General features: G+C 36.1%; 1 protein-coding gene across 6 annotated transcripts in view; it reads right to left on the bottom strand.

The window, feature by feature from the left end:
- The window catches only part of DGKB (diacylglycerol kinase beta), a 325,820-nt gene that overhangs the window by 286,680 nt on the left and 24,018 nt on the right, over window positions 1-15,122 (bottom strand). For all 6 annotated transcript variants that reach the window (XM_072851476.1, XM_072851474.1, XM_072851471.1 and 3 more), the window contains exon 2: window positions 2,880-2,956. In XM_072851476.1, the coding sequence (XP_072707577.1) occupies window positions 2,880-2,956 (77 nt within the window). The remainder of the gene's footprint in view (window positions 1-2,879; window positions 2,957-15,122) is intronic.

Raw genomic sequence — 15,122 nt, 5'->3', positions numbered from 1 at the left:
GCTGATCTTAACTTACCTGTATGTCTTACATTGGGTATAAAACCTAGTCTTAATTACATATTTGACATTGATTTATAGAAGAAGGTGGAAGGGCAGAGGTTCAGTAGCATTTGTAGAAGTTTAGTCATCTCCCTTACACTGACAGCAGAGAATAAAAGCTCCGTAAATAAACTCCCTATACTGGATGACCTTCTGATAATCAGATACATCATTTCCACTAAGCCCAAAAACCATTCACTTGACAAGATATAAGATAATGGAAAAACAAACCAGATGACTTCAGGTAACAAGCTTCGAATACCAATAGCTTTTATTTTGCTATTTGTGTCCCATTAAATCAGCTTGTGATAAAAAAAGGCAATATAGAAGCAATGGAGTGGAATAAATTCCTGAACCCTTTAAGCAGGAAGAAGCTTGTAACAGGAAGTTCTTAAGGCTTTTTCTTAAGTACATAAATACATCACACTGTTAAATCTGCCATAGCTCTATGTTCCATGTTTATTGGTAAAAAAACTGGCACCACCTTTTGATAGAATATTGACAAGACCTGAAAAATACTTGGAGTGCTTATGAGATAACTATCTAGGAAAGAAAGAGCCAAAATCGCAACATGATGATATCCTCTACAAACCACAACAACAAAACAGAAGTGCTGTCTATAATATGTGGAAGTAAAAAGCTGCACTATGACTGATTTCAGCTGGATTAGTCAATTTTTGTCATCTCATTTACAGACAATAATTAATGACTTCACTTAAATAGTACATCCAAGTTGTAGAGTCCTCATCCGACCAGATACAATCAACTTGCAAATCATTCCATAACGAGTTTATCCACATAGCCAGTTGAATGCATGCCAAAAATATAGACACACCTGTGCAAAGGCAGTTCTGTCTGACTTGGAATATTCACTCAACTGCAAAGGAAATTTCAGCCACTTTGCTCCCAATTCAGCAGCTTAGGGCATGAAACCTGACCTAGTAAATCCTACTGGATCCAAAGTAGCTTTGCTGCTAGCTGTGTTTTCCTTATGTTGCACTCCCTGAAGTCTAAGTGCTAAGCAGCATGGTGCAAAAGCTGTCACGTTTAGCCTGGGTCCAACATTGTCCCAGTAGTACTGAATAGCTTGATCCCTGCTGAAGACACTGAAGCCACCACAGGGTGTCTGACTTGAACTCCCTCCTTCCCTTCCATCCTCCCATCCTGCTCACTGGTTTGGGTGTTGTGCTGCCCTATAATCCCTGGATGTTTCAGTACACTGGTAGGATTCTGCAAACAAATCACTGTGAAATGAAGAACTCTGGGAAATGCCATACAGAGTCACAGACTCGGCTCAGGACCAACTGTGTTTATTAATTCCAGCTTTGCACAAATTCTGCCAACTCACCTGGCTTCAGTCAGAGCAGTTGTCCAGGTGCCCATACTGATCACTTTTTGCCATGACTCATCCTCCACGTACCCCCAAATTGGAGGAATGACTTTGTTAAGAGAGAGTAATCTCACAACTTTAAATACCAATTTGGTTATACATCAACATTCATAATTTGATAATGTTACCTACATGGCGACATGTTATTTAAATATGCATAAAATACACAATCATTTTGTACTTTAAAAGGTTACACTTCACAAAATTGAAACCATTGTATGATGACTGAAGAGAAGTGCAGAATTTCAAGAAAAAAATGTGAATAATAAATTAAGACCATTTTATCACATACACTATGAGCACAAAGAAAACTGCAGAAGTTAAAAGTAAAAAAAAAAGAGCAAGCACTGAGTTTGTAAATCAACAGTTCACACTTTTCTAAAAAAAAAGTGTCTACTTTCTAACAGGAATCAATTAAGGGAGGTCCTACAGCCTATGTTACATTGGAGAATAAATTAGATGATCACAGCATTCCAATCCTCTTGTAATCTATTATTCTATTTAGTTAAAATAATGGAGATTTAAGATTATCATTTACAAGATCAACTCATACTATTTTACTGAACTATGAAATATTTTCCTCAGAAACTAAAATGACCAACATTATGCTTTGCAAAGTTCAAAGTGTCAAAGAATTTTTCAATACTTAATGAGTTATAACTACCTTACTTGACAATAATTCATCTTTTACATCCTGAAATGTAATATCAAGTAATTTTCATAATGGTTAGCACATTTTTCTATCCTGTATTCCACATAATGCAAGCATAGTTAGAAACATTACTATTGGAAACATTACTGAAACAGGTTTTTATTTAGCTACATTTTGAATCACACTATTAGGATGTGCTAAGCAGATACAAATTGCAACTGAGGATAACGAAAACAATCTGGCTTTTTCTACCAGCCAAAACAGAATATTTTGTCTAGTAGTGAATCTGTAGCGAAAATGCACACACACACTCTTTTTTTTCAGCTGGATTCTTTGTTTCATAACATCATTAAAAAATTCCCCTTTAATAATGGGGATCTCACCACCACAAAAAACATAAGAATTTAAACAGAATTAACAGAATTTAAAAAGGAATCTTAACTGAACAGATTTTACTTTTCTATCTTTTGAAAATATGCTTAACATTTCCAAACTTTAAAAAAAAATTGGGAAGCATGTTAACCTTACCATAAGTTTGAGGGGGGTTTGTGTCTGTTTGTTCAAATATTAGAAAATAAATTGTGGGTTTAGGGAAATTATTAAGCAGGTCTGTCTAATGTGATGTTTATAAACTTTTAGTTCTTCAAAATACTCATATTTTTGTTTTCCAAACAGTTTCAAATACCCCAAACAGCTGATTTATATATAATCTTCTATTTCAAATGCTTAGATTTGCTACAACATTTGCAAATACTTTTCCCCACCATTTCTGACCATTGAAGAAAGAAGAAGAATTACCCCTTCAGGATTATATTTTGCTAACACACCACTGCCATGGAACTCTTCTAAGACATCCTTAATTTTCTTGGTGGAATCTGGATGAAGAATAAAGAGAGAGAAAATGAAAATACAGAAAACTGATTTGCATAATATGAACTGTAATTAAAGAAACAACAACCAAACTGCTTATAGCTTTTCTCAATGCACATTATTAATTCTCTCTAGCTGTATGAGAGCTGTGGGCACAAAGAAAATGAGAACATCCTGTACCCTATCATCAAATACTGTAAGAATCAGCAAGTAACACAAAACGCTCAGAAACAAACACTCTTTGACCCAGTCCTTAACTATTGTTAAGTAGCATATTTCTGAAGGAGTTGTTTGCAGGGACTATTTCAAGTCACTTTTCTTGTCCTTGAGACTTGCATCATCTACAGAACATGGTCATTCCCAACAGAGCTACTAGATCTCCTCTGGCATAGCTGCCAGTGAGTAGATGAACTGTCAAAGGAGCCTGACAATATCAAGATAAAGGGGAAACTTGAAGAAAAAAAATCTTTTTCTGCGGTCACGTCATGGAAAACAAATATTGCTATTGAAACCTCAAGTTTTGCAGACGTCTCAGATATTCTAACCACTGTCAGCTACAGTAGCTTTAGGAATACTTTTGTCTAACAGAATTGTGCAAAATCCCTGCTGTTCAGAAGCACATAGGTCTAACCTTCCCAATTTGTTTTTAATTATCTACTTGCAGAATAACAAAACATTTGTTTCAATAGGTAGGCACTACATAAAACCCTTAAACTCAGATTCACTTAGAATACATCAGGCACATAACCATCTTTTAAGTATCTCAGCAATACAACAAAAGTAACTGTAACGCAATTTTTTCTTTAAAATACAGTAGTTGAGTGCATAATGGTCAAATGTGCATAATGGCCACAACACTGAAGTAAAACATGAACTAGTAATGAGTAGCAGATGCATTACAGAAGAAAACAGGTAAACTTAATGGCTGCACGTTTATTTCTACAGCAAAACCTGCAAGGATAGGAGAGAAGCAAAGAGTGGACCAAGAGCAGGACTATCACATAGAGCAATTAGTTAGACACTTAAAATTACAAACATTAGGACCTAGTCTTACTGATTTTTTTAATTATATCAACAAAATATAGCATTGTAATAGTTCCTACAAGTTAAAGAAATTCAGCATCTTAAACCTGACTCAAAAAAAAAGTATGTTTAGTAAATTATGTGACCTGGAAGGAGAAAATGTAGCAGCGAAGGATTTGAAAAATAGTTTTGTAACAGTTCATAACAGCTATAAACAGGACACACCAGTAAAATTCTGTTTTAAGAGGTGCTGGAGGAGTTCTTTCTCCCCCACCCCCATACACAGTTTAGATTATAATAAGAATGGCTTTTACCAATGTTTGTCATTTTATGAAATTTTTTTAAATGAAAACACCCAAGACTATGTGTAGCCTCAATAAAACAGTTTATTTTCACTAATGGGATGTATTTCAATGTTACTGTCAACTGTAACTAACAGAGTTTAGTTGGTCTCATGGGCAGTCACAGCAAATATTTACTTGATAAAGTCATCTATAGTCATGCTGTGTCATTTGAAATACAGTAAACAATTACAATTTTATGTGAAAAAGACAAAAAAACCATAGAAAAGAATAAATCAATATGTCAATAAATAAATTTTATTAAGAACTGTAATTAGGATCTGATGGGTTAGGTATTTACTGATTAGGACATGTACACAGATTGATGATTGACAAAAAATTCTTTTTTACTTGATCTCTATTATTTAAACATGGTTTTCAGTAGTCACATACAAGTTTGTATACAAAAATCATTGCAACTTATGATAATGAAGTCAATAACCATAACAGTGGCAGTGTGAGATGAGCAGATGCATGACAGAGGTGACTGAACCCCATCCTAAAAAACAATTTTTCTGAACTTTGGAGGAAAGAGGTTAAACACACATCAAATAGAAAGACAGCAAGGTCTCCCCACACACCTTTCATAATAAATAAATAAATAAATAAAACAGAAATGGGCCCACTTTCCAGCAGTTTTACAACAGTGTCTTGAGGTTTCCTCCCAGCAATGACCATGCTTCTTTCATTTCCTATTTTGCCAGATAAATTCTATTGAATTTTAAATGAGTATTATGCCTATGCAACTGTAATTAAAACCAAGAACCTGTGTTATGTTACTTATTAAAAATAAATTAAATCTTTGCTGCTAATTTTGTTCATATTTGTCTTAGTCGAGTATCATTAAGATAGAAAATATTCTCTATTCCAGCAACAACACAACTATTCACCTTTTTTGTGCATGAGCTTAAAGCAGCCACAACCTAAAAGCACAGCTAATTCCATACTTGAAATAACTGTCACGAAAAAAGGGTCTGTGGATGTAAATTCTGCTTTGCTTGTCCCAGCAAAACTCTTCAAGAGATTTCCACATTCTGGACAGGAGCTATATTTATTATAAGCACCATGACACACATTTCACAGCCAAGGCAGAACCATTTTTCACAATCTTTTGTTCACAGTCATTCAATCATTTTTTCAGTTCATGTGACAGTGTCCAAACTAACATGAATTGAGATCTTTTAAAATGCTATGAAATGACATATCGATATTTTAAGTCAAACGCCAACTGACAATCTTCTGCATGCATACTCTTCAACAGTGCTGACATTCCTCAGAAAAGTTAATTCTCCTTCCTCACCCTCTAGTAGGCAAACTAGTATTAGGAACATGTTCCATCTTTAATAAGTTGACCTAAAAGAATATGAAGAATAGGAAAATTTTCAAGTTTCATTCTTATTTGGGGACTGCATTCAAAAATAACAAAGAAAAAAAAAAGAAAAAAAAGAAATACAAGAGGCATTGTCTTGGAAAGCTCTATGCCAATAAAAATGAGAAACTCCAATAAAATGCTCAATTCTACTTAAAAAAAAAATCAAGTAAATGCTTTCCACCAAAAATAGACAAAAATTTCCAGAAATTATACACAGAAGTATCTAGGAAGTTTTCCTAATTTTTTTCCCTAAGTTTCCTAACTAGGAAATAACAATGCTATGGGTTCCATTACAGTTTATTTAGCCTGATCCAAATCATCTACATACTCACTAGAAAATGGTGGTGTAAACATAAGCGTCAAAACAGAACCTTTGTTCTCACTGTTACTTTCAAGTACAGATGTTCTACATAACTTATCAACTTACTGTAAGCAGTCTCAGTAAATTCATAAGCACCACTCATGTTAAAATACAAATATGGTCTTAAACTCTGTTGGATAACTCTTATCTATTTTTTAAATCAAGGACAAATTCCTTCTTTGTCTAAGTCTCTGTATTCCAAGCTTTCCTCAAGAGAGACAGTTTCCAAATACATGTAGATATAGCACATAGCCTGTCACTGTAGTGCTTAAATCCCATCTTATCCGCAAAGCTATAGCTGGAAAGTATGAATTTCAGGTAGCTTTAAATATAAGGTTTGTTTCATGAAACATATGTCTTTTTTTTGTTCTCACAATTTTATTATTTTTATTACCCACCACCCCAGTGCTTTGGGCATTCACTCAAAATATGGAAGACCTTCAATTCTCTCCTCTGCCTGAATGGATTTAAACCCTTATCGTTCAACCCATCTTCTGTTGCAATCTGGATAGAATGCTGCAGTGTTCATTTAGCCAAGGGGGTGGAAGGAGAGAAAGGGAAACTGTGGCCCATGAATCAGAGCTTTCCTTGGATGAGGTCAGATGTGGTTTCCCACCTCATGGTCCAGTGAGTTTGGGGCAGAACAAACAGGCTAGGCATGGTGTGGAAGACTGCTAACTGAAAAACTATTACTAGTACACGGGAGAAAAGTAGCTGGATTCCACACAATGCTGCAAAAAAATATTTTAAAATAAGGACTCCAAAACAATAGATATAGAGATGAGACTTGGGCTAGTGTTGTATTGTTTCAGAATAAAGGCAAAGCAATTAAAGTCATGACACTAGAAACAAGAAACCTACATTTGTAACAGTAAAAGTGTCAAAGTGTATGATTTTTCCTTAACTGTCTTTCAGTCCTAACAAAGATACTTTTTATAACTAAAGACAAATTTACATTCAAAACCATTTAAGATTTAGCCCACATTAAAAATTATTATTCATTTTTTAAAATGACTCAGCTTTAGATGAGGAAGATTGAGCACTCAGTTGAGACTGGAATTGGGTGTACTATTTCTCCCCATAATCAGAAAACACAAAACAGAAGGAAAGCTTACCCAGATCACACACTTTGTCTACATTTTCTCCCCATCCTCCCAGAAAAAAAAATCTTGAAAAGGATTTAAAAAAAAAAAAGAAAGACTTATAAGAAAACTTATATAAAACTCATCATAAATCACAAATCACATGCTATATACATAAAACTGTTTTACAACTTAAAGGGAAATAAGCACTAGAAAACAATGACTCGATTATGAATAATCCCCTTATAAATCCAGATATGTTTTTCAATCTCAACAAAAATTCATAATAACCTGCATACTTATTGGACTGTAACTAATTTTAACACCCACAATAAAAAGTAGAGTAATAACCACTTTCTACCTCTATTCCCCTTTTGTAACCTTTATACAATATGAAAAATATCACAGGCATCCAAAATCCTACCACGGTCAAATTCAGAATTTATATATAGAAGCCACAAAGAGATTTTTCTATACATCTTCTTGTGATTGAGAGAAAAAAAAGGTGCAACCTTCAATACACAATTTTCTGCATGTCAACAAAGCCTAGCTGAAACTCAAAAGCCCTGCTTGATAGATAAGCCAATGAGAAGCATGAGGAAAAACTCAGCACTCAGCTGACATCGCAATTTTTATATGGGTTCTTATTCTTCTACGGACTTTTCTTTCTTTTATGGATGCAACCATACAAAAATGTGTGTGTATATATATAAATTTATACACACAGCTTTTTTTCCTTTTGCATAGTTTATTTTATTCAGAGAACTGGATAATGCTTTTGCTCAGGCTATAGCTATGCTTAATCTAGAGCTTTACTGGTGTAGAAATATCAGTATGTTAAAAAGGCTAAGCCTGCCAACAAACCTGTATGCAGCACCAAAGGGTAAAAACTGTTCACCTTCCAACAAAAAAGGTTGTTCCAGTAAAAACATGGTTTACCTAGTATGACTCAGTCTTGCAGCATGTCTGTGTTGGTAAGAGATGCCTGATGGTTGACACTGAACCAGCAGAAGCCAGTAGCTTTCACATCCTATGCTTCCCATACATACGGCTGCAGGCTCGCTGGCAAAGCTTTTTCAATATAGGTCACGCCTCGGTTTTGGTTTGTGACTTACAAGTGGTCTTGTGATGTAAATTTCACAAAAGAAACAAACATTTAAAACGTTAAGTGAGATAAACACTTAATTTTGGTTTTCTTGTAACTGGAATTTAAAACCTACTGCAGCCTTGAAAAGAGTGGCCAGGCTGGGAAGGCAACCAGTGTCCAGTGGTCTAAAGGAGACCTCCCCTCACTAGTTGCTACCAATGGTTTGGGTAACACTCCTTAAACTGGAGAATTTGAGTGACTACACCCTCCAGCAAATCACATTCCCATTGAATTCTGTGACAAACAATTAGGAAAAAGCTTCTTAGAAATGCAGGCAGAATTGGATGATGATGCCTAAATAAACACAGTGGCAAATGACTTTTGCAACGGGAAATGGAGGAGGGGGAAGAAGAGGCAGGTGAGGGAGGTGAGGACAGAGGAGGACAACTTCTTCCTCCTGATGCCAATGCAAAAGCTGCCTCTTCCACCCGTTTTCCCTGCTGGGGCCCAGCGTTAGAAGGAGGAAGATTGATCCATTTTATCCATTGCCATGTACTAAATGATGCTTACGCAGAAAATCAAGGACTTCTTTGTGAAAAAAGCAATATTGACTGTATGTGCCAGCACATCTTTAGTCCACTTTAATAAAAAATGTCCACCAAATCCCACTTCCCTACAGCAGATTTTCAAATGAAAGTATATGGCAAACCACAGGGATCGGAGGGGGAGTAGGGGAGGCTTAATTTTTGTCTGCTAGTGGGATAAGCTTTGAAAGGAAGAAATAAGTAAAGGACAAAAAATGTACTCCAGGACTTGAGAGGAACTGCAGGTAATTCCTGTGTGTACTTGAAAAACATTTTGAGAAGAAAAAGAACTAACCATCTTTTACATTTTAAAATTACTACAGCTAACTAACTCAGCTTCTTTTGGACTCCTTTGTCTCCTGACATTCAGAAAATTAAGGCTGAAACAGTTTGAAAGATCCTCAGGGCACATCTCTGAGAGCAAGGTTCAGGGTGTCATGCCGTTGCCAGGGCTGGAGGCTCCCTGGGGCCGGGACCCCGCGGCTCTCCCAGGGCAGCAGGGCAGGGCCTGGCAGCCAGGCCTGTCACCCTGCCATTGCCGGGAGCAGGGCAGCCTGGAGGATGCGGCAAGCCCAAGGCTGTCCGCCCATGGAGGGGACCGACTCTGGGGAGCTGGAGAGCAGCCCTGCTGCGGCGTTGCCAGGGCAGGGCTGGAAGGCCCCAGGAGGCTAGCATGGGGTCCTGGGCCATAGGCAGGGTCTGGGAGCCCTGGGGGAGGCCAGGCAGGGGCAGTCGGGCCTGGCAGTACCCTCAGGGCCCAGAGGCAGCATTCCCTCATCCTAAGTTCACGAGGTGAGAAAACCATGATATTGCAAGTCATTCTAATACTCAGCTGCAAAATGCAGTATTTGTGCACATAGTTAATATGCCATACTTCAGAAACAGCTTGCCGTGAGACCGAGAAGGAGGAGATACCTCAGGAGACCTCTCCAGCCCTCAGATACCGTCACCCTGCTTGAGCCTGAAAACTAACACAAACCTTTAGCAAGTAACTTTGTGGCTCCTTCTTTCCCTTTTTTCATTTCCTGCTTATTTATAGCCGGTCACAATATCTGATACAGGCTGCCAGCTCATAACCTTTGCAGTTAGAATGATGATGAAACCATTCTCTATTAAATTAAGGAAGTAATGCTACTGATAACATACTTCACCCCAAACACTAACTCTAAGCACTAACTTTCTAGTGAAGAATCAAATCAGTTTGGTTTGAAATTTAGCATGTATTATTTCTGATTTTAAGCAGAAACAGGGAAATGGCTTTACAAGTTTGAGAATATTTGTATTGGTTTTGGAATCTACATTTTAAAAAATACGCTAGTTCACTTGTTTCTATTTTCTCTAAAATTATTCTTTATAATTTTTAATATGTATTCTTTGAACTCATTACCTATTTGATCTAAACTTTAACTACAGCTTCAAAAATTATGGAGCAGGATATGTGAACATACGGTATATTCTTACATACGTATCTACTTAAACACAGGTCTATAACAACATAATTTTTGCAGTTATAAAAACAAATAGCTCAAAGAAGTGAAGTAAAAATGGCACAGGATTGCTCACATGTCTAAAATTAAATATTTGCATGCTCTGTGTCAGAAATTAGAAATATTTTGAAGCATTCCAACTAACGTGGAAGTAGATACCTATTAATATTTTATAGAAGTCCACAAAATAACAAAAATAAAAAAATGCTAAAAGTAAAATTAAGAAAGCATTACCATGTAACCTTTCCAAGCCTCTACAGATAGGCCTAAGACACTTTATTTCTACCTAACATGTTTTTCTTATGCCTGATCTTTTTTCTATCAGCAAACTTTATCTCGCCCGTGTATTCCTTCAACACATACTTACTAAAAAGTGGTACACAAATTTCTCATATTTCCACATATATCCCAAATATAAAATTGCCAAAGGGGTTATGCAATACCAAGGCATACAAAGATGTTAAAAACTTGTGGGTTTGAATTTACATTACCACTTAAATTATCACACATCCTATGAAATATAGTAACTGTGCAAAGGGAAACTGTGAAGTAGTTTAAGCTAACACCTTTCACCTGTTCACCATGAGGGTGAGTCAAAATTGGCAACATATTTTACCAAGGTACCATGGCTTCTTTTGATTGCTTGCCTTTAAAATAAAGAGCTTCAGGGAAGCTCCTCAGGTAGTGTAAATTGCCCCGTGCAGTTGGGGGCTTGTTTGTTTGGTTGGTTTGTTGTTGTTTGTCTTCCCCTGTCCCCCCATTTCTTTATGAACAGCCTGCCTTAAAGCCCCTGTTCCATTGCAAGAAATAATTTCAAAGCTACATCTGTTTTTTCCATTCTTCCATGCAGCATGGACAATTCTTGAAATGGTTTTGTACTCTTCCTGAAGCAGGAAGATCTAATGGTTACTTTTTTTCCCATTTTGCTTTACCATGTTTCTTGCTTCCTAAGTATCACGTTCGCTTTACTCTGCCTCTTACAAAGTTTTAAAGGTTTATACAGTGACAGTTCTTCACATCCTATGTATTGAAACTGTATTTCAGAGATTAAAGTTTAGCACTCTTGACATTGGAGGCAACATTTCTTCTGACTTTTACGTAAGGCAATTTTCTTAACATAAAATTTATTATCTTATGAATAAGGGAATATAAATGTTGAATCAAGGGATTACTTTTAAAACTAAAAATCCAACTGAATTTGGTTTTGTGTTATGGGTTTCTGATCCATTAAGACACATCTACCTTCCACTTCAGGATGTATTTACTATTGCAAAGAAATCTTATCTGAAAACAAGATCTGCACTTCTTGCAATCATGATTCTCTATTATTGTTTATCTTGGGAGCAAAGGCTTTAAATTTAAATACTTACCTAGACCATAACTAAAAGAATTAGCAACAGAAGTACACATTGCTCGAGATCTTGAACTACAAATTCTGAAGGTTCCTGTACTTGCTGAGGATACATGCTAGTAATAAGCTGTTTTGCCCTTTGTTCTAAATACGATTCCTAAACTTTTGTTCTTCGTGACCACATGCATGGTATAGTAGTGAAGAGCAGCTGAAAAAGTGTTTGCTAGAACCTGCTCTCCCCAGGACTCAGAGGAACAAGCCTTGACAACTCTATCAAAAGTTTTTCAATATCTAGTGGCAATTAAAACTATCAAAAACACTATCAAGCACAGTAGTATTGTTATTGTATACTGTTATTTTGGCACGCCCAAAATTCTCTGTTGCCTGACTAGATCTGGATGTGGAGATTCCACATGACGTAGTTATATATACACTGTATACCTACATACATACAATGTTGCCAAGAATGTTGCCAAGCCCTTGCATTTTAGTTTATATATACATGCACATACACATATATGTTCATTTTGGTGAATTCAGATCAATTTTTGCAATCAATATCACCTGTTCTAACCTATCAAATCTCCATAAAAATTAGCTTCAGGTGGCCATATACAGTCTGGGGAAGGGAAAGAGAAAAAGTGTCCTCTACATTCTATACATCTTTGGAGAACATAAGCAGATTTGGCTGCTTGGGGCATTACACAATACTTCGTATTTGTTAAAATTGTGCTCCCGTTTACATAACAAGAAATTGCCTGAAGGTTCATGACTCAATAATCCTGATTAAAAATAAATAAATAAATAAATCATTATTGCTTATATAAAGCTGCTCTAATTTGTATTTCCTTTGTAGAGGGTTTTTAAGTTTGTGTGTGTTGAAAGTGTTCACACTGCAACAGCAGTTCTAATTTTCCACCACTTCTGTTGACAATCTTGCCATAATTCCATTTTGGATACAATCTTTGAGTACTTACAGTATTACAGGTGTTGAGCCTGTGGAAACATTAATACCATAGAAAGTTTAAAGTTAGTCACTGAAAAAATAACAGCTGTGTTGTCCATAGGAATGAGCTGCTAAGTAGACATCTGCCTTGGAGGCACAGCCTCCCAACCACCGCTCAATTACACAGGCACGGTCTGATGCAGAGATTGTTTCCACTATGGTATTTATACATTCAGCTACCTTATAAGGCTGCTGAAAAAGCGTACTGCTGAATACACAGAATTAAAAAATAAAACTCAAAGAAAAAAGGCTACAGACTGAGCAGTAAAAATCAGAAGTCTCAGTTCCAGTTCAGGATCTAACTTTTGGGATAATATTGTTCTCCTAATGCCCAGGAACTTGAAGTTTAATGAAATAAGGGACTGATAACAGGCTACAAGTTTGTCTTAATTGTATATTAGGAAGATTGTGAGTTTTCCTACTTCCGTTACTACAGCAAAGCAACTCAGTATTTATATTACACCTTCACACATTACCTAAGGTTACTATATGCCATTGCAAACCTATTCTGGGAAGTCTGCTTTATGTTCATTGGTCTGAGAAACAAATACGTTTCAAGTTTCAAGTACTACTTCTATAAATCTTCTAGCTGTGGAGTTCAAAATTTAAAAAATTCTGTTTCCATCTAAGCCAGCTCTGTGTCCAAGTTTGGTACAGTTAAACATAAGGCTATATCAAGCCTTTATTTTGCCAGTATTCAATAATTTCTCCTATTAATTTACTGCTTTATCCCATTAATTTCTTAAGAGATTTTATGGACAATATTGACCATAACAGACAATACTTGAGAAGCAGAGAGTACAGGAGAGAGGTACTGTGCATGGACATCAAGGAAAGGAAAGCTCCTAAGATCAGTTTACGCTCCTGGAGAGCTGTGTTCTACTGACCCTTGCTTGATGTATCTCAAATCCTTTCCCTTTCACTACAAATACATTAGACCTGAAGTCTGTATCTGCCTTAGTTCGACGGGATTTAGTCTTCCACCTTTCCAATTTAACATCAAAGCTGGAATAGGACAACTCTTTGCTCATTCCAGGACTCTAAGGAGACAGCAAGCAAGAATAAACCTTATAATATAGTCCATTGATAAAAGCAGTATTAAACCCTACTACCAGGACTATTTGTGACTTTATCCAATGACATTTTAATGTTAAAAAAACAGTCCTTGGAGAGGACATTCCAAGGAAGACTGCATTTTCATGGAAACTTACCTCGCAAGGTAATAACATTATTCAGATAAGTAGCTCCCTCAAGCAAGTTTATAGAGCTCTCTGATAATCCTAAACAATATCTGCTTAACTATGTAATTTAAGCAGTTTAATACACTTGGGTTAGTTGCCCTCTACAGGCTTAGAAGCCAGAGCCCATTTGCTCTCTTAAGCTTTATTTCTTTCTCTGTTACCACTTTCTGGAATTCCCTATTCAGCTAATAAAACAAACAAAAAAGAATATATAAATTCTCAGCCATCTTTGTTCTAGTCCCTCAGAAATATCTTTAATCCTAAAATTATCCTATAATCAGTTTTCCATGGTTTTATCCCCTCAGTCTGTTCTTCATTTATATTTTCCCACTACTTACTTAATTCTTCTCCAATCTTATTCCCCAGGATAGATGTTTGCTCTTTTGTGTGCTACCACCAATTAATAGTTTTTGTGTGGTGTATATAGTAGTACACAGGTATCTGTGTTTTAAAACTTGTCTGTGCAGCCCTATAAGCTTAACTCCTTGTCTTCGAAAGAATCACCATGTTTTACTTTATGGAAATGCAAAATGGATTGCTTTCAGCAAATCTGAGTCATAGGGAAGACAAACCTTTATTCAAAGGGAACATCTTGGGAAAGGAATGAGAACTACTACAGATCTAGACTGATTTTTGCCTTAAAACACTGGTGATGGACTGTTGGATAAATATACTAGAATGAATGAACAAAGATGTAATTATGAAGGCATCATGTGAAAAGGATGAAAGCCAAGAGACTCCTACTTACTAAACAAGTTTAGTCACTGAGTGTACAGAGAAAAAGATATACACAATTGATGTAATGAAATAAACCTACCACCCAGCAAACCAAAAACCCCATCAAATAAACTGGGGAAAATGCAGCTTATACTACAAATGCATATAACTTAACTGAGTGAAGGATAAAACAAAGTTCTATGAATTCCGAATACCTACATACTAAGAGTGCTTCTTACTTACAAGAATAGCAAGGACTATGCCAAATAAGATAAGGAACTTGTTAAATAAATACAAAACTTTCAGAGTTAAGCTGCATTAACTTGAGGTTTATTCCTGATACTTCCAAGATAGTAAATCATCTTAAATGCATTTCTAACATTCACAAGGAGTTTTCTTAGCCATCAATTAGTGATCTATGCAATTTATTTGGGTATTTAACCAACAGTTGGACCAGGAGAGGAACCAGTCCCTGACTCAAGTCAAGCAAATTTTAGTATTATACAAAATATTTTATTC

Source organism: Ciconia boyciana, chromosome 2, assembly GCF_034638445.1.
Source record: "Ciconia boyciana chromosome 2, ASM3463844v1, whole genome shotgun sequence".
In the NCBI taxonomy this organism is placed as follows: Eukaryota; Metazoa; Chordata; class Aves; order Ciconiiformes; family Ciconiidae; genus Ciconia; species Ciconia boyciana.
Note: the sequence above shows the minus strand (reverse complement) of the source record. Positions and strands in the feature narration are given on the sequence as shown.